The 20,462-nt window shown below is 38.9% G+C and overlaps 2 protein-coding genes across 20 annotated transcripts in view; both read left to right on the forward strand.

The window, feature by feature from the left end:
• Positions 1-822: 822 nt before the first annotated feature.
• On the forward strand, positions 823-8,739 carry jpt2 (Jupiter microtubule associated homolog 2). The gene is given in 5 exon segments (NM_001329312.1): positions 823-930; positions 2,361-2,512; positions 4,613-4,758; positions 6,581-6,623; positions 8,330-8,739. Coding segments are annotated over 5 exon segments (627 nt in total). The 5' UTR covers positions 823-874; the 3' UTR covers positions 8,560-8,739.
• Positions 8,740-17,014: 8,275 nt separating this feature from the next.
• mapk8ip3 (mitogen-activated protein kinase 8 interacting protein 3) overlaps positions 17,015-20,462 on the forward strand; it is a 52,995-nt gene continuing 49,547 nt past the window's right edge. For all 19 annotated transcript variants that reach the window (XM_047162490.2, XM_053675712.1, XM_053675718.1 and 16 more), the window contains exons 1-2: positions 17,015-17,169; positions 17,263-18,055. In XM_047162490.2, coding sequence (XP_047018446.2) covers positions 17,750-18,055 — 306 coding nt within the window. In that variant the 5' untranslated portion in view covers positions 17,015-17,169; positions 17,263-17,749. The remainder of the gene's footprint in view (positions 17,170-17,262; positions 18,056-20,462) is intronic.

The raw sequence follows: 20,462 nt of genomic DNA on the forward strand, positions 1-20,462 counted from the left end.
AGTTTTTTTTAACAACAATGCAGAACCGGTGAATAATTTAATAATTAATAATAATCAATAATTAACATAACTTAATAATTTGGGAAATGTCCTAATTAGCTTTGCATCTTATGAAAAAAAAACTGGCATAAGGTTGGTTTGACGTTGGACGTTCGATATTCGCTGATATGTGGAAATTAAGGGACTGTCTCTAAAGTTTTTTTTTTAAAGCTTATTTAGTTAAATATCAAAAATCTAAAAGGTGTGCGTCATACCTGACACCTAGATGAATACTTCACAGTTGGTTATATGACTGTAAGTCATTCCCTTCAAATGCTATTGAAGTTAGAAACGTGCTTAACAATGTCGTATGTAACTTTAGAGACGGTCCCTTAATTTCCGCATTTCTGCGAATATCGAACGTCAAACCAACTTTATCCCAGTAAAAAACATGATAGTACAGGATGTTTATATGATATTTTAAACGTTAATATGATAAATATATATAATGTTAGTAGTGTTTTTTAAAAATATATATATATTTTTATTTTATACACCGTCTTTCACTTTTGCAGTACCGTACTGGTGAAGTAGGGCGGAAGAAACCGTTCATCCAATCAGCAACCAAATCTGGTTTGACGTACAAATCATTTTAAACAATAGAATACGGCTAAGCTGTGATTGATTAGCACGGGAACCAATTAAAAACCAGAACAGTTCTGGAACTCTATTTTGACTTCAAAACACGTGTCCCGTCCTCCTGGGCGTGGCCAGCAGCTTTCTAACGCTTTTTGTGTGGCTAACTTGTGAGCGCTACACTACTATACCGCCGGGTTCCGCATAGCGGATTAGTGGAGAGACTTTGAGCTGTTCTTGCAGGAAGAAATACGCGACAATGACTTCGACAAACACTTTCCAGGGCCTTGAGGACGGTGCAAAACCGAGTTCGAGGTATAATCAGCTCTCCTTGTGGTTAATTGTGAGTGCGTTAGCTGAACTAGCTTAGCTTATCGGTGATAAATCCCGAACAGGAACTTGGCTAGTTAAGCTAGCTAACTTTGGTTTAGCTTTCTGTCCGCCAAGTAATATAATGACTTGGCACGTAAGAAAAGCTCAAAGATAGCTGAAATGTAAAGGCAGAATTTAAAACGTCTGATTAATAACAATTTATACTTGTATCAAGACGATTTAGTAAAGATTTAGAGATTGTGCTGCTTAAAGGGAAGTGGTACAATCCGCTTTCTTTATAATTAGCACTCAACTGTCTCTTTTAATTTATTACCACCAAGACAATTATATATAGATATACATACAGCTTAAATACACAAAATAGTTCAACAAATACATAAACGGACGCTTTACAGTGGTCAAATCTAAGATTTTGTAATGTATAGGTTACTTGTTTTGTTGCTATGCTGTATATTGATTTTTGTGCGACACACACACGTGCTGATCAGTGTTCAATACAAACAAGAGCACTGATTGATCTAAAATTGAGGCAAAGTGAGCGTTGTGTACGAACTCTAAAATAAATCCTATTGACAAGAGGTCAGAAACAATTTGTTGACGTGCAACTTTTCTTTTTTTGTCTCGCACTACTGCCCTTCTTTACCGCTTTTCTCACAGCTGCAGTGACGCGTCTTGGACGCAAGGGGGCGTTTAAATATGCAAATGTATCATGGAACGTTATTTAAACAATTATAACGCGACGTTGTTGAATTCTCGATTCTGATTGGTCGAAATGTGTTGATTAGTTCTGCCTGCTTTAAAGTAAAGTGCAGGATTATATTAATGCAATGTTCTAATATGTTTCTGTAGCAATCCACATAATCTAATAAACTAATTTAACAACAGATGTATAATTGTTGATTTGAAAATAGATGCTTTCTATAAGGAGATGTTATTTACTGTTTGGGCATCTATGTTGTCAGGGGAGCTAAGGGAGAGTGTTCAGTAGCGATGACTTTGTGTTTTCCGGTTTCTTAGTAACATAACAAGCTTGTCTTATACACTGCAAAGACAGGTTGTTAAGAGAAGGATTGTTTGTCTCATGGGCAATCCACTACGTTTAACGTAACTGTAAGTGGATAAAAAAGTATGTGTTCACTGATAAATGAAAAATTGTAATGGCAGACAAATTGTTGAGAGAATTCTTGTTTAAGAGGAATAAAACTCTTCAGGATGTGCTTTTGGTGGAAAATAATTAACTTCAGTGTTGGCCACATCACTCCATTCTGTCGTGGATTATGTTCATATAACAGCGCAACCTTTTTAATAAATGTTCCAGGGCCCATGTGTGTATACTGGGTGATGGACTAGTTTTGTTTGAGGTTTTGTATATATCATATTAATTGAATATTAGCACCGGTGTGTGTTCACAGGGTTTTGCGACCTCCCGGTGGAGGCAGCAGCAACATATTCGGTGGCTATGAGGATGATGGTGGTGCTTCGAGACGGCCAAACAAGATGGCCTCCACAATTTTCGGCCCTCCAGAGGAGTCTCAAGGCGGCCCCAAACGCTCCAACCCTCCAGGTATAAACGTATGGTGTACAAAAACGCTCTCTTTCCCTGCTTTTTTGAGTCACTGTTGTAAAATCCTCACCACACTGTAATCAGGCTGTGTGTGTGTGTGTGTGTGTGTGTGTGTGTGTGTGTGTGTGTGTGTGTGTGTGTGTGTGTGTAACTTTCCTTTCTCACTCTCTGGTCTGTCCTTCTCAACAAGCAGCAGGTCTGAGTCACTGCTTTAATCCCTGGAGGTCACAGCCAAGCTTGTTATTCCCAGTCCCAGTGATCTTGTCAATTTGGGTCAAGGGTTGTATGAGGAAACTATGAGGCATTTCTTTTATGGCTCACCATTGCATAAATTTCCCAACACTATTGATCTGAAGTTTCGAGAGTTCTTTAGATCAACCATGTGACCTGACTGATAACAAACACGAACTGTGCAACGGTTTAGTTTTTCGCTTCAAGTGGTTCTCTTGTAAGCACTGAGGCCTCTCTTCTCTGATTGGCTGTCAGCCTGGGGAATGTTCTAGAAGAGTCTATGCTGATGTTAGCATGTATGCACCCTTAGGGATGAGGCATGGAATACAGACGTCTCTCTGACACTCAAACAGCTCATGTGTGTGATTTAGTTGTTGGATAGAAGCACTGTAATATGATTAGTTTTACAAACTAATCATAAAGTTTTTGTTTAAGTACAGGAACTTTGTAAGAATATAGCGCTATGACCTATTTTAATATTGAGAGACGTGTGTAGTTTTACAACTCTTTCTTCATACCAATTAGACAATTAGCCTACGTCCCAATTTGCATATTTATACTGTGTATTAAGTGTGTACACTTTTTGTGAAGAAAAAGTACATCCTTTTGAGTGTGTATTAAGAGTATGCAAGTACTGGGACATAAACACGTCATGTAACGGAAGAGAACGTCGTTGTCTAGTTGCGCACACCGTTACCGCAAACACACTCCTCATTGCATTTCAGCTTTTCTTCATTCATTATTCCTCATATAATTTATACTATATTATTTAATTTACTATTCCCTTGTTATTTTCCTACATTTCATTTACACCGCTCTAAAATGCGTCGGATCCACACTTTGAAAATCTACCAGAAAGAGTGGACCATCCGGGTACCTTTGGGATACGCATTTCAACACACTACGATTTGGGATGCACTAAATCTAATCTCGGATGCTATTTAGTACGGATAGTAGGCGAATTGGGACGCAGGCTTAGTTTGTTGAGTTTCACAGATTCCTTGACATGTTTTATGTTAAGATAATGATGGAAAAAAGTTTGAAAAATGAGAGTGTACTTTCTTTTCTGAATGTGATACAGCGTAGGTGGGAACTCCTTTAATACTGTTTAAAAAGCGTCTCAGGGAAATTCCTCAAGAAATCATTTGAGAAAATACCAAGAATACATTTCTGGAAATTCTAGGCAGAAAGGGTGTCTACTTTGAATATATTTTAAAAATAATAATAATAATTTACTTTGCTTTTTTTTTTATCACAACATAATTCCCATAATTCCATTTGTGTTACTTCAGAGTTTATGATTTTATTATTATTATTCTAAAGTTGGGGGGTTTACTAAAAATAAAGGATGAGTGTGTCTAAAAGTTTGACCGGTAGTATACACACACTTCTTCCTGATCATTTTTAAACGTGCCAAATGTCATAGTCTGGCAACTTCAGCTGGAGACAGAGAAGGTCATGAAATGACTCTGACTTCTACTATTAGTTCTATTTATAATTATTTTGTTGACTTATTGTCTTGTGCTTTGGATACATGGCTTGTTGCAGGATAAACCCACATCTCATAAATTGTAATAAAATTAAGCAGACCTCTGCTGTTTTTCATCCTACTCAGGAAACAGTGGCAGGTTTCACTTTTTTTTCCACTCGGTTTCACATTCCAGTATAAACACAGCAAGTTCTGTAGTTAATGTTAATTATTTTTAGTAAACAGCAGATTCAGTATGATTGAGTGTTATGTATTGGAGTGCATTATAATACATTGATATGTAAATGTCTCAGTAGTGATTGTAGTGTTTTTATATGCTTGCTGTATGAATATACTCTAGGACTGTTAAAACGAAAGTCTAAGTTCTCTCCGTCTCAAAGGTGGAAAGAGCAGTGGGATTTTTGCCGAGCCCCAGGCTTCTTCCCCGAAACGTCAGCCCTTGCCTCCGAGCGGAGCAGCTAACAACATCTTCGGAGGGCAGGACTCGAACCTGCCTACGGTTAAAAGTCATCCCAACAAACCAAAGGTGTGTTGATATTTAAAATGGATACACTGGATGTTATTCATCAAAACCTATTCATCAGATGTTTGGCATGTCTGTAGAATCAAACGTTTATCTGGTCAAAGTGCATGTAACTTTGAGCACAGCATTTTATTCACCATAGAAAACTGTTTCATTTGCACTTAAATAATCAAACATCAATAATATAAATAACTATAAACAGAGCTCACAGAACTACCCACAGGTCATGTTGGAAACGGTTCAGGTTTCTATCTGTAGCTCCCCTACATAAGTCATTCATTGGTCTTCAGTAACTGATTCATCCTGGTCAGAGTCGCACCGTATCCAGAGTCCGTCCCAGGAATGGTGGGCGTGAAGTGGGAATACACCCTGGAATGAGAAACCAGTCCATTCCAGCAGTTCTATAACTGTATTTTGTATTTGCAGGAACCTCAAAAAAAAAAATCACCTCTCAGCTTTCTACTTTCCTGCAATCATGATGACTGTAGTCTCCTGAATGCTTTCCTCTTATTGGCTAACTGCATACAATGGTGCTTGAAAGCTTGTTAACTGTTTAAATGCATAAATATGACCTAAAATATCATTAGATTCTCACACTAAAGTCCTAAAAGTAGATAAAGAGAACCCAATTAAACAAATATTCTACTTGGTCATTCATTTATTGACGAATGATCTAATATTACACATCTGTGAGTGCCAAAGTATGTGAACCTTTGCTTTCAGTATCTGGTGTGAGCCCCTCATGTTTTCTTTTCTCTAAACATAACCCTTCTCATTTAAACAAAAAATAAATAAAATTTTGGTCTCATCCATCCACAAAACATTTCTCCAATAGCCTTCTGACTTGCCCACGTGATCTTTAGCAAACTGCAGAAGGGCAGCAATGTTCTGTTTGGAGAGCAGTGACTTTCTCCTTACAACCCTGCTACGAACACCATTGCTGTTCAATGTTCTCCTGATGGTAGACTCATGAACATTTAAAATTACCCAATGTGAGAGAGGCCTTTAGTTGCTTAGAAGTTAACCTGGGTTCCTGTGACCTCGCGGACTACTACACAACTTGCTCTTGGAGTGATCTTTGTTGGTCGATCACTCCTAGGAAGGGCAACAGCGGTCTTAAATTTCCTCTGATTGTGGATTTGTGGAGTCCAAACTCACTTTAGAGATGGTTTTGTAACCTTTTCCGGCCTGATGAGCATCAACAACTCAAACTTTTTCCTCAAAAATCTTTGTTCATGCCATGATGCGCTTCCACAAACAAGATCAGACTTTGATAGATTTCTGTTCTTTAAATAAAGAACATTAATCCTAGAGGTTCACATACTTTTGCCACTCACAGATATGTAATATTAGATCATTTTCCTCAATAAATAAATGATTAAGTATAATATTTTTGTCTCATTTGTTTAATTGGGTTCTCTTTATCTGCTTTTATGACTTGTTGTTTTAGGTTATATTTATGCAGATATATAGAAAATTCTATTCACAAACTTTCAAGCAGAACTGTATATTGGAGTGTTTCCATGCAAAGTGAATGTTTTGAAGGTAAATTGGGGAATGTTTTGAAGGTAAATTTTTTTTTAAATGATGTATGTAAATAAGGGGTAAGTAAATGAGGGCTTGATGATGCCGATTCCTCCTTTGAGCTCAAGCAACCCTTGAATCCAAAGCATATTTGTCCCGTGCCGTCCAGTGTGCTTGTTTTTATGCATCGTTGCTGAATGAGGGTCATTAAGTTTTTGTAACATCATTTAAATACTTGTAGAACAGAAGGAAATTAAATGGCTTTTTCTCTTACTGATGAGTTCTTCTTAACCTTTTACAGGACAACATAAGTTTGGGTTCAGCTGTTACAGTTGCAGCACCAGGTAAGGAATCACCACAGATGTACAGAATTAAAACCCTCAAACCCTTTTTTTCCCATTTGTCATTTATAAGTTTTCTTAAACAAATACACCAGTGTGGTTTTTTTTTTTTCCCAGTCTAATCTCCATCTACAGCACAAGTAGTGTTTCTGCAATTCTCTGTAAAGAACAAACGTCTGGTAACACAAATCCCTCACAATGAAAGTAAAATGGCAGGTGTTGAATCCAGTTAATAAATGTTTAAAATGTGAAAAAAACCAACATGGAGAACAAAGTGCCATAGAAAATGTTAGTCTCGTTAAGCCGAGTACACACTACACAACATTTGAGAATCTCAGTTGCTAATCCTTTCACACGACATGACTTGAATTGCTTGTGATCATATGGTTGGTGTTGTAGGGGTTTGCGCATTACAGATGAGTCTCAAACTGCACAATTGTTCACTTGAAGAGATCCCTGTCAAATCATGTTTAATCCCTAAATCCCATTTTATTGCGATAGTTGCAAGATCATGTGTCAATATTTTGGAAAATGTGGAGGAAATATTGTTTGGGGATACACATGCCAGTCCATCCAGGATTTTGGCCAAAGCCCTCTTCGATTCACGTGCGTCGAACACGAGTACAGCTAAACTCTCATTTACCGACAAACATCACTGTGAAAGAGCGTGCAAAACAATTGAGTAGTTTTGCGCCAACTTGAGTATTTTTCCACAAAAAAACTAACCATTACATCGCAGATTTTTTTAAAAAGCCGCAGCAAAATCAAGCATTCACAACAATCATTTAAAAAAAAACTGTGAAATCCTATACAGACTGACAGACATCGAGAATCGTCTGTTCTGCAAACAGAACTGGCAGTACAGTGCAGAAAATTATCTCTTTTTTTTTTTATACTGTGTGTCGGCAGGAATAACGTTAATTTCTAATTTTGCTGTTCTTAAAACCAATTTGAGCTCGACATGCCAAAGGATTTTTAAAATAGAAGCAGCATTATTGTGCATGATTACATTTTGCCCTCGCCCTCCCACACAAATATCTGGATGATAAACTGGGTTCACGGAGCTGCAGTGTTTAGGAGCGTGAATTTGATTTTCTCTCATTGGCCGTTTCTCATCAGTGTTCTTTAAACTCGTCACAGAGGGATTCGCACTAGGGATTCGTCACCGAGAAAATCAAACATGCTTGAAAATATCAAGCGTCTCTGCTACTGCTCACAGACTGAGAAAATCGTGTCACACGAGTGTACAGCGAGTAGTCGCTAAGCCACAAAATTAGTTTTAGACTTGGAGATCTGGGCTTATATCATGAAGTGTGAACTGAATACGAGGAGATTTATGATCTGAAATTGAAATATAACAATTTGGCATCCCACTACATTCAGTCAAGTCACACTAGCAGCTCTTCTTTTCTTGATTTTATGCCTCTTCAAACAAATTCCTCAGCTCCAGAGTTAAAACAATCTTTATTTAGTCTTACTAAGTCTAATCTAGATAAATCAGCACAAAAACATGTCCTGGCCAGCCCGTTTCCTGTAAAAGCGGCCTAGACGGCTTTTCTGTTCTCAGCGCATGAACACACACGTGTGAGCTACAGCTGCGGTACTGTAGACAGAGATTGGAGAATATTTCCTTAATTCAGAGGTTTAGCCTATTCACATAAAGTACAAGAAAAGCTTGGTTTTAGTTTTAATTTTTATTTCTGTCTCAGCACCTCAGCCAAAGGAGCCAGTGGAAGTGAAGAAGGAGGTTGTAGTCACTCCTCAGGCGACCCCCCAAAAAGAAGCTCCCCCTCCTGAACCCGTAGCCAGTCAGGATGCTGAGCCGTCCTCCAAACAACCATCGGAGAAGGACCACGAGCCGCGCCTCGGACCTCGGCCACGCTCACACAACAGAGTGCTCAACCCGCCTGGTGGAAAATCCAGCGTGGTCTTCTACTGACCAGTGCTGTGTTTTTTGTTTTTCCCCTCTCTCTCAATCTCACTCTGTTCTGTCTTATTAACACTGCTACTTTAGTTTTTTTTAATCTTTTACGTTCTACATGGTCTGTTATTTTCTTTGTTTTTTTTCCCTCCCTCCATATTCCTATTAGTTTTCCCTCTTGCACTTTCTAATTCATTCCTTAAACAACCCTCTTCCCTGCTAACTGACGGTTTGAGTAACGGTTGCGCTCAATCAATCAAATGGTTCATCAATCACACTTGGAGGTTGATTGTTTTATGTGAATGTGCTCTCTGAATTTGATATTGTATAGAATACAAGTCTCATGATGGAAATGTAATGCGTGTGTGTGTGCGCGCGCGCAACGGTAAACTGGAACCATTGTCTTAGTAATGGCGCATGTATGTATGTATGTATCCTAGTCCGAGTGAGTTCTCATGCAGCGGTTCACAATCCCCGTCCCAGTGCTCAAGCTTCGCTGCATGCTGCTCAGCCCGGTGTGTTAGAGCGTAGAAAACACAAAACCAGCAATAAGTCCTGAGGACTGAAGTTTTGTTCTAGCGTAGCTCTGAAACTCCAATGTAATCAGCTCCATGATGACTTCTTCGTTTCCCTCCTTTTCATTGGAGATTGCAATGCCATTGGGTTCTCAAGCAGTATAGGGATGTAGGATCTGTTAACATCATCCCTTCTGTTACACCATGGGCTTAGGAACACGCACTGTTTGAGGAGATGCAGCCCAACACTACCAAAATGATTGTACTCCAATAACTAGTTCAAACCAAAAAATGCCCACACAGATGATTTGATTGTAACGCATACACATGTACAGTGGCACAAAAGGCTGACTTCAGAGTATGCTCATACTCAGCATGGATTCTTTATCAAAAATAAATCTGCATTTTTGTTAAATAAAAACAAAATTTAAAGGTATTTGGAACATCAGAAATATTCTCTTTGAAGAAAGTGCTCTGAATAGCCAGATGTTCTGATTTGTCATTTGTACCAAATACCAGTGTGTTATGTTTTCACACTTTAATCATTTTTTTCCTTCCTACACCTCCAGCTGCTGGTTTAAATGAAAACTGCAGCAGGGATGCAGGTGGTGGCGCACGTTTGTGTGAAAGTGTGTTTCTCACATGCTGATGGAAGCACTGCCCCAAGTGCCTGTGTGGTTGAATGGCAATGTCACAGAAAACTGTGTTACAATAAACATCTATTTTGATGATTCATACAATTGTTTGGTTTGGTTTGGTTATGAATTCTTGTCATCTTCCTCTTCTCTGCATTTTCTCTTATGTCTAAACCACTGAGAACTCTCAATGGTGCTCCATTTTATCCCTTATGAGGAAACCATTTGAGGTTCTCTGAAAAGCTATAAACCTTTAACAAGTCAGTCAGAGTGGGCAAGCATGAGTTTCCTGTGTACACACGATTAGTTTTCAGTTTTAGTTTCTTCCATTTTTATGCCTCTGCCACCACATGGTGGATTTCTCAAGAACAAGTGCTTGAATGTTTGTAGGATTTATATGGAATTATCTTCGTAACCAGCAGATCTTCGAACTGGTTAGATTTTGGATTTGATCCAAACACAGTCAAGATCACAGCAAGGTCAAATGTCTGAAATAGTTTTTCTTCAATAACTTCCCTGTTTGTCATACACAAATGATGCATGTTCATACTCAGGAACTCGAAGCCCATTTTCTGGCTACTTGGGATGCAAATTTGTGACAGTGGTCTCGAGGTTTTATCCCCATCAAAGTTGTTAAAGAGAACAGGTTCCTCTGTATTAACTTCGATAGTAAGCTGTGTTTTATCCCTCATATTAAATTATTGAAAAAAAGAAATGTTGTAAAGCTATGAACATTTTAAATGTTTGATCCAAAACCAAATAGGGAGCAGACAGAACATCACCAATTCAAAGTTTATATGTGGAAGCCAACAAACCTTCCTTGGAAATCAGACACCTAAATCTGGCCCTACACTATGCAACCAAACTGAAAACAAATTTTAAAAAAAACTCAACATCCAATACTATATAAAAGAAAACCAAGTCCCATTCGGCCTACGTATAAAAACCCATCGGAAGAATCTGAAAGTGGATTTAAACATGGAGCAGACACATTTTTTGCGAAATCCCCTCATGGGATCTGAAAAAGACCCAAATCCATCTGGAATTAACAAGAAACCAAAAATCAAAAACTCATCCGAATGAGTATTACCAACAGTTCCTTGATATAATAGCAGTGTTCCCACAACATATCCCAATATACACTGATGGATCCAAATCTGGAAATCAAGTGGCAGCAGCCTTTGCAACAAGTCAACTGTGTCAAGGCATATGCATCCCTGACCAAGGTTCAGTTTTTACTGCAGAGACAAATGGTTTATTACTAGCACTGAAGTTCATTAAGACTCTTCCACAGAAATCCATTTTAATGATGACTGATTCCAAATCATGTCTGGAAATGTTGGAGTAAATAAAAACCTATCATGCAACAATCGTGAAGATTTTAAACCAACTGTCATCTCTGGATTCAAAGAATTTTAGTATTATGTTCTGCTAGGTACCTGGCCAAAGAAGCATTATTCTCAGAACCAGTAAAATGCTCTATTCTGTTCACAGACCTAAAACCAACATTAAACGTATACACTAAAAACAAATGGCAGTCAGAAAGGGATCTATGTTTAAACAACAAATTACGGGAAATAAATCCTGTTGTTTGGACAAGACACATATTCCTTTTTAATAATTGCTGGGATCAAGTCACTTACACTCGATGCTGGATAGGACACGCAAGGCTCACACACTAGTTTTTACTCTCTGGAGAAGATTCACCAAAGTGCCCATCCTGTCACAACCTTCTACACACTTGACGAACCTGTATTATTCTGTAGACACTTTTGAAAAGGTTTTTAGCCAAGTAAATCCAAACTTAGTTTTAAGGTTTTTAGGAAAAATTCATCTTAAACACCTTTTTTAGTTTTACTCTTGAAAAACTAAACTGGGTCTCACCATGAATATAGCCATAGAAGCTGTCATGGTGTTAAAAAGGAAAGGAAAGGAAAGGATGAATATTTGTAGGGTTAACATGGAATTATCATTCGTACCAGTGAAAAAACTTACTGGATTTTGGAATTGATCCAAACTGTCAGGGTCACAGCAAGGTCAAATATCTGAAATATTTGGGTATTTCAGACGTACAAATTAGTAACAAGAAGGACTAGATTTTTTGGTGGCGAATGTATCCCCGTTGATGCCACTGGTAACAAGTTCTACTTGTTTGTAAACGCAATATTTCACTCATTGATCATCTTGACAGAATCTTTGACTTTCAAAACACTTTTGGGGGATAATTTATTAACTATCCTGGATTAATCTGATTGGACGAGAGGCGTTCCAAGAGATCCATTCATCGTCTGTACCGCTTATCCAATACAGGGTCGAGGGGAGCCTGGAAACCATCGCAGAGCACAATCGCACACACTCACAAGCCCGTTCACACACTACGGACAATTTAGAGATGCCAATCGGTGTACAACGCATGACTGTGGACTGGAGGAGGAAACCAGAGTACCCAGAGGAAACCACCAAAGCACGGGGAGAACTCTGCACACAGGGTAGAGACAGGGGTCGAAGACCCAACCCTGGAGGTGCGAGGCAAAAATGATAACCACTAAGGCATGGTGCACCTTGTTCCAAGAGATATTTAGTATATATTTAGTATAACAGCACTGGTACATTTTACTGTTTGTATCATTCTGCTTGTCTGTGTTCTCTACATAAAATTCAAATTCTATTTGGGTCATGGGAACATTAAGAGCAAAATGGGAAAACACCCTGGATGGGGACCCCAGTTTAGTGCAGCCAGTTCAACTACTGTCAACTACTTTGAATTTCAAAGTATGTTTGATTGGTGTAGGTACCACATGGCATACGAAGCCTCATACATTGACTAAAGCTTTCTCGTCTACCACATGATCAGTCAAACTCAGTGGCAGAACATCAGTTTTGGTTCAGGGCTGGGACATTTCAACAGAGGACTCATCTGCAGAATATAACTTAACAGCATGAAATTATAAAATTTCACCCCAATTTCACCTATTTTGGAGGTGTTGAGTCACCTGTCAGTCATGACACAACTGTGTGTAAAAAACACACCTCAAAAGCATATTATTTACAATAAAATCAACAATATGTAAGATTGACTGCTAGCCTACTTGGTGAGTGGTGTGTTGTGACTTAGTGTTGTGACTGGAGGAAGTTGAGGTATATGAATAAATTCCACTGACCCTGACTTTGCCTCGATACAGTTCTTCATTAAATTTACTTTCTAGAGACACATTTGTGAGGCTGCCAAGAGACCAACGGAAACATTAAAGGAGCTGCAAAGAATATCTGTCAAGTACTGATTACTCTCTGTATATGACAACAATCTCTCATATTCTTTACATAGCTGTCTGGGCTATGCGGTAGGGTGGCTAAACAGGGGCCCTTTCTCACAAGAAACATCCAAACCCAACTATATCACCCCAAACCGTGTGGCAAAATGTGTTATGGTCTGATGAGACCAAATAAAAAAGGTACTTTATCTTTGGTGCAAAAAAAATCACATCACCAAAAGAACACCATACCCATGTTGAAGCATGGTGGTGGCAGCATTATGCTTTAGGGCTGCTTTTTTTCAGCCAAACCTGGGGCATATAACAAGATGAAGGGACTCATGAATAGCTACAAATACCAGTCGATTTTAGTGCAAAACTTTCCGGTATCTGCTAATAAGCTGAAGATGAAAAGGAATTTCACCTTTCAGCATGACAATAACCCAAAACATTCATCCAAATCAACAAAGGAATGGCTTAACCGAAAGAAGATCAATGTTTTTGAATGGCCTAGCCAGAGCCCAGACCTGAATCTAGACCTGAAGGGGGCTATGCACAGGAAATGCCCTTACAATATGATGGATCTAGAATGTATTTGCATGAAAGACTGGGAAAATGTTGTCAAGTCAAGATGTGCCATGCTGATAGACTCTTACCCAAGAAGACTAATACTTTCAACAAAGTATTAGTTTAGGGGTGTGCACACTTAGGTAACAAGGTTATTGTATGTTCTTTATTGTTAATTTTTCCCCTAAAAATTTCTGATTGTTTTTCACTTTATTTGTATACTTTGCAAGTTCTCATTAAAAGTGGGAAAAGTACTGACATGATTTATCTTAGTTTCTTTTTTTACATCACAAAAAGCTAACATTTCAGCAAGGGTGTGTAGACTTTTTACATACATTGTAATTTTGCAGCTGGTCACTTCAGCCTCTGGTTTTTAACCCTACTGAAAAGCCAGGTTCTGAATTAAAGAAGGCAGTTCAACATGCATAAATCTAAGAATATAGAGAATCTTGAAATGCTGAGCACTAAAAAGTGGTTCAGTATTATTCTAGACATTACTAGAAGAGATTCAAGGTTGTTATTGTTTTTAGGGAAGACATCTTTAACTATTAATGAGATCGGAGTGGCAGTTTGGAAACTATAGAGTTTTGCAGAGAAAAAATGTCGGTTTTCAGCGTTTTAAAATCAAACTCTACAGCGCCACCATATGTTTAGGTATGACTAATGTTGAAATATCACTCACTGTGAATATTTTATTTTTTCATTTTTACTCGTTTTTGTAAAGGGGATGAAAAATTCTAGATTTGACTATATATTAATTCATGCTGCTGGATTGATTAGAATTTACCGGAATAAACTGGAGGCCAAAATAATGCATTAGTTGATTTTAAATTCCCTCCACATTTTTTGTCATGTTATTTTCTTGTATTATCCTACAATCAATAAGTGATCAATCATAACATCATAACTCATTATAACACAAAAACAGCATACAAGCAAACAATTATTCATTATGCATTATTCCTTACTTAAAAAGGAGGTTTGGCATCACAATCACATGCCATTCACATCCCAATATGTCATATTCATGTAACTGTTTAAAATTATTCCCTGAGCCATCACTGTAATGTATGGAAACCTATTTCAGCTACACTGAAAAAAGGAAATATGTGGTCAGTCAAATTTAAAAGAACATATTACAGCGCTGTGAAAAAGTCCTCTGTAATGATTTCTTTTGTTTTTGTGTACATCTCATACTAAATAGGTTTAGATCTTCAAACAAAATACAGCGTAAACAAAGACAACCTGAGTAAACACACAATACAGTTTTTATTTATTTATTTTATTGAAGCAAAAAAAAAAAGTTATCCAACACCTATCACCCATGTGAAAAACTAATTGTCCCCTCATACTTAAAATCTGTTCGCGCCACCTTTAGCAGCAATAACTGCAACCAAACGCTTCCGATAACTGGAGATCAGTCTTTCATTTACTTCTAAGATATGCGTTAGATCTTTGTCTTGCTGCAGGATCCACTTGCGCTTGAGTTTCAACTTACAGACTGAAGACCAGACATTCTCCTTTAGGATTTTCTGGTAGAGAGCAGAATTCATGTTTCCCTTAATTATTGCAAGTTGCCCAGGACCTGAAGCAGCAGAGCATACCCACACCATCACACTTCCCCCATGCTTGACCGTAGGTATGATGTTCTTTTTGTGGAATTGGTGTTTGGTTTACGCCAGATGTAACAGGACCCCTGTCTTCTAAACAGTTCCACTTTCGACTCACCAGTCCACTGAACATTCTCCCAAAAGGTTTGAGGATCATCAAGGTGTGTTTTGGCAAAATTCAGATGAGCCTTAATGTTCTTCTGGCTTTTCACCTCGCCACTCTTCCATGGATGCCATTTTTGCCCCCAGTGTCTTTCTGATAGCGGTGTCATGAACAGTGACCTTTATTGCTGCAAGAGAGGCCTGTAGTTCCTTTGATGTTGTCCTTGGCTCTTTTGAGAGTCATTGCTGTGCTCTTGGAGGAATTTTAGAAGGTCGACCACTAGTGTGCCGAGTTTTTCCATTTGTAGATAATGACTCTCACTGTGGTTCTTTGGAGTCCCATAGCCTTTGAAATAGCTTTGTAACATTTCCCAGACTGATGTATTTCAATCACCTTTTTCCAAATAATTTCTGGAATTTCTTTCACCTTTGGCATAGTATGTTACTGCGTAAGACCTTTTTACCAACTTCACACTGTTGAAAAAGTTCTATGTAAGTGCTGATTTGATTGAACAGGGTTTGCAGTAATCAGGCTGTGTCTAGTCCAGCTAAACCCCATTATGAATGCAGTTTCATAGATTTGGGGAATTAGTAACTATACAGGAGCAAATACATTTTCACACAGGTCTAGTAGGTATTGGATAACTTTTTTACTTAAATAAACAACACTATCATTTAAAAACTGTATTTTGTGTTTACTCAGACTGCCTTTGTTTAATTTCTGAAACAATTTAGTATGAGATATATGCAAAAACAAGAAATCAGGAAATTTTTCACAGCACTATACATACATATCGTCTACATAAAATTTCGTTTCTCATCAAACCATGATTTCATTGCATATATTATTATATTTCAATTTAAACAAGCTTTTAATCACTAGTTTGAATTATGTAGTGTGAGTGTAATCAATCCACATAATTTTAACATGATCAAGCCATACATTTTCCATAACGCTGATTCTACACAGGGTGGCAGGGGAGCTTGGAGCTTATCACAGGGGCCTCGGGGTACAAGGCGGGAGACACCCTGAACGGGGTGCCAACTCATCGCAGGGCACAATCGCACACACATTCACACACCACAGACAATTCAGAGATGCCAATCAGCCTACAACGCATGTCTATGGACTGGGGGAGGAAACCGGAGTACCCGGAGGACACCCCCGAAGCACAGGAAGAACATGCAAACTCCGCACATACAGGACAGAGGTAGAATTTGAACCCAGAACTCTGGCAGTGCGAGGCAAACATGCTAACCACTAAATATGAAATTAAACTGATTGAAGCATGTGTGGCATGGCCGTGCAGTGGTACCAGGGTTTGATCCTGAGCCTGGCTGAGCGGTCAGGGTTCGATTTGATACGTGATCAAATGCATGAAAACAAATTGTAACCCAGTTAAATCACATGGACTGGATATACACATTTAATACAGTAAAATCAGTGAGCTTTACCTCCAGTGCAGTTAGAAATAACAATATATTTTCTTTATTTTTGGCAGCAGTAGCTAGTATTGACGTTTAGAGAGAATGAGTCGGGATTTTTTGAGCGGATTTTGAGCGGTCAAATAGGTGAATATTTTTAAGAAAATAAGTTTTTTAAAAAATCGACAAACTGCTGCTGCCAAAAACAATAAAAATGTTATGCTTTGTGGTTTTTCCTTTTATTTTCTTGGTCTTCCATAGTGTCCATAATCTCACTGCCGCACGAGCTCCACGCAGACGCGGTGGCACCACCCGCGCCGTGACGTCACCCCATTTGACTCCTCCTCCGCGCAGCTTGCACGCGACTCTCCCAGTACCGGGAGAGAACGAATGGGAAGCAGCGTCACCGCCCCACGTTAACAAACACCGCACCGACCGTGCATGCCAAAACCCCCCGAATGTGCCGCTATGCTTTATAGACACTACAACCGGTCATCGAACCGCGGGCAGCTGACATCCGCCTGTATGTATATGTAAACGATTTGTTTACGTTTTATTTATTTATTTAGCTCCTTATTTGTTTTTTTTTTCTCTCTCTCTCTCTCTCTCGGCGCAGTAATGGCCGCGGAGAGGCAGGTGCAGCGTCGCGGATGTTTGTGCGCGTGATGTGACGGATTCCGCCCGCGCGCTGGGATGGGACACACCGAACCGAAGCCAGATCTTTCCGGTGATGAGGGTTTACACCGAGGCGTAGGGGTGAGGTTTTAATCTCGCCAGCTGAGGGGCCTCCGCTGACGTAGCGGCACACGGACTAAACAAACAATCCGCGCGGCCGAGATCTCATCGTGACACTGCGGCGCATCCTGATGCATTTTCACATCATCATCATCATCACCATCACCATCACCATGGAATAATGATGTGGCAGCCCGTGCACCTGATGACGCCCCTGTAAATTAACCCCCCGCCGCCCCCCCTTCCTCCTCCTCACGTCTGGATGTAAAAATAATCCCACTCGCATTATTTGTGAATCGGTTATTTATTTATTTATTTATTTGCGTCCCCTGAGTTAAAAACAAACAAATAACAGTAACATCGCCAAGATGATGGAGCTGCCGCTGGACGAGGTCGTCTACCAGGACGACTACGGCTCGGTGTCCGTGATGTCGGAGCGCGTGTCCGGCCTGGCCAACAGCATTTACCGCGAGTTCGAGCGCCTCATTCGCAGCTACGACGAGGAGGTGGTGAAGGAGCTCATGCCGCTCGTGGTGAACGTGTTGGAGAACCTGGACGCCGTGCTCACCGAGAACCAGGAGCATGAGGTGGAGCTCGAGCTGCTCAAGGAGGACAACGAGCAGCTCATCACACAGTACGAGCGAGAGAAGGCGCTGCGCAAGCAGGCCGAGGAGGTGAGCGCGCATGCGCGGCCCCGGTGTGACAAAACAGAACAATACTGTATAACCAACAATATGATCTCAAGCCCTATTCTTTATTGACTAATAGATGTGGCTGGGTCAGAGGTCACTGGACCTGAATGAAAGGCTTGGAGGGAAATCTATTTTAAACTACACACTCTAAGAAAAATAAACACTAAACTGTAGCTTTCCTTGTCACTAGGGTGGTACCCTCAGGGGACATCTTTTGTATTTTATAGTGTATGTCTAATACAATATGAATAGAGTATACCTTTAATATGATTTAAATACATAATTTGACCTTCAGAAGCACTTTTGGATCTTTAATAAGGTTTTCGAGAAAGATTTTTAATTTACACTACATCCAAATTTCCAAGTACAAACCATCAGTGACAATGAAAGGTTGTTTTTGTTTCCTGAGAGTACATGCCTTTTTTTCTTGCTTTAAATGTAGTCGACCAACCAAAAGCTCTGGAGTTTAATATCTATTTATTCGTTTGGCATGGGGGGGTGTCGGGGACTGTGATGGGATACAATCAAAGTAGTTAAGATATAATGGCTAAACAGTGGTTCTCAGACAGTCCCGGGATTTGATCTCACAACTTCATGATCACTAGAACCTTAACCATTAAGCCACATCTGCCCCTTGAAACCTTATCCTTATGACCACCGGTTAGCATAACACAACGTGCATGCCGAATTCATCACGCATTTGCCTCAAATAACACGTTTCTTTATATACAGTTTTAGAAATAGCTCAAATCCCTAAGGCCATCCGAAGTTCCAAAACCCTACCATTATAATTTGTAGTGGTTATGCAAGATAATTTTAATTTCCTTTTATCAATAATACAGTGCATAAATTACATTGCCAAGTTTGTTTGAGATTTCATGTAATTAGAGGTGTGTGTGTAATGACATTGACATGGTGTTTGCAGGATGCTAGTTGTTGTTTATTGAGATTCCAATAGCTGTTTACTATATTTGCCGTATTGCAAAGTTGGAAACATGTTTTGGCGGATTAAATACATTTGAACGAAGTGGAAAAAAAAATGTTTAGACAAGATTTTTATCATCAGAAATTTCAATTTATCCAAAATCTTATGCTTCCTAAAATGTTTGAATTTATAAACTGTTGCCAATATTTACTTAGATATGCACACTAATTCTGATATTTATTTTCAACCACTATCTAGTTTGTTTTGTCAGCCCCATTACTGTTATTCTGCTGGAATCTGGGTCCTTAAGGGTTATCTTGCTCTAGCAAAATGATCTCAGAGGAAGCATAACTTTTATGAACTGTAATAATGTTGTAAAAGACTCCCTCTCCTTTACTTAAGCAAGATCATCTTTCGAACCACAAGAATTACACAATTCGTATGTAAACACACGCATAGACACTCTAACACATCAGATTTTTCCTTGCACTCCACTGAGCAACTCCAGCTGATTTCATGGAAATATGTAACAAGATGACTCTGAATTGTATTATTTCTTATTTTGACCATTTCTGAATTTAAAAAAATGATCATATTTTATAAATACGTTGGGGGTTGGCCAACTTATTTATAAGTATGCTGTCAAAACGCATGTTTGAGAGTGAGAGAAGACAGAATGCAAATCAGCCCTTGTATATCTATTGTTTTAGACACTGAGTATTGATGGGCGGTTTACCAGGAGGTTATAAATGAGAAACCAGAGAAGACAGTTTAAAAAAAAAAATCTAATTTCTATTATAGTAGTGTATTCATCTTAATATACAACTGACATTTCCATAAAAAGATTGCAAGCTATTTATGGAAATGACCTAGGAATCAGCTGTAAAAAATAAATAAACAGGATTTGGCTTTAATATAGTTTTATTGCCTATAAAATTCTTTCACACCTAAAACTTAAGAAACCATAAATATGTTTAATCAAAATGGCATGGAAATGTTTTTAATCCTGACTAGCTTGACTAACTAAGGAGCTAGTTGCCATAAGATGTCCAAAACCTCACTAATGCAATTTCCTCACTTAGTGAATGTCGGGTTTTGATCACGTAGTTGGATAGTTACATGTGATAGAGAAATGGACATAAGCCTAATTTATATGTGGCAGCAGCACAATGCATAAGATCATGCATATACAAGTCAAGAGCTTCAGTTAATGTTCACATCAAATATCAGAATGGGGAAAAGGTGTGATCTCTGTGAGTTTAACCGTGGTATGGTTGTTGGTGCCAGATGGACTGGTTTGAGTATTTCAGAAACTGCTGATCTCCTGGGATTTTCCACACACAACAGTCTCTAGAGTTTACACAGAATGGTACAGAAAACAAAACATTGAGTGAGTGACAGTTCTGTGAGTGGAAACGCCTTGTTCAGAGGTCAGAGGAAAATGGCCAGATTGGTTTGAGCATC

Source organism: Ictalurus punctatus, chromosome 2 (assembly GCF_001660625.3).
Source record: "Ictalurus punctatus breed USDA103 chromosome 2, Coco_2.0, whole genome shotgun sequence".
Lineage (NCBI taxonomy): Eukaryota > Metazoa > Chordata > Actinopteri > Siluriformes > Ictaluridae > Ictalurus > Ictalurus punctatus.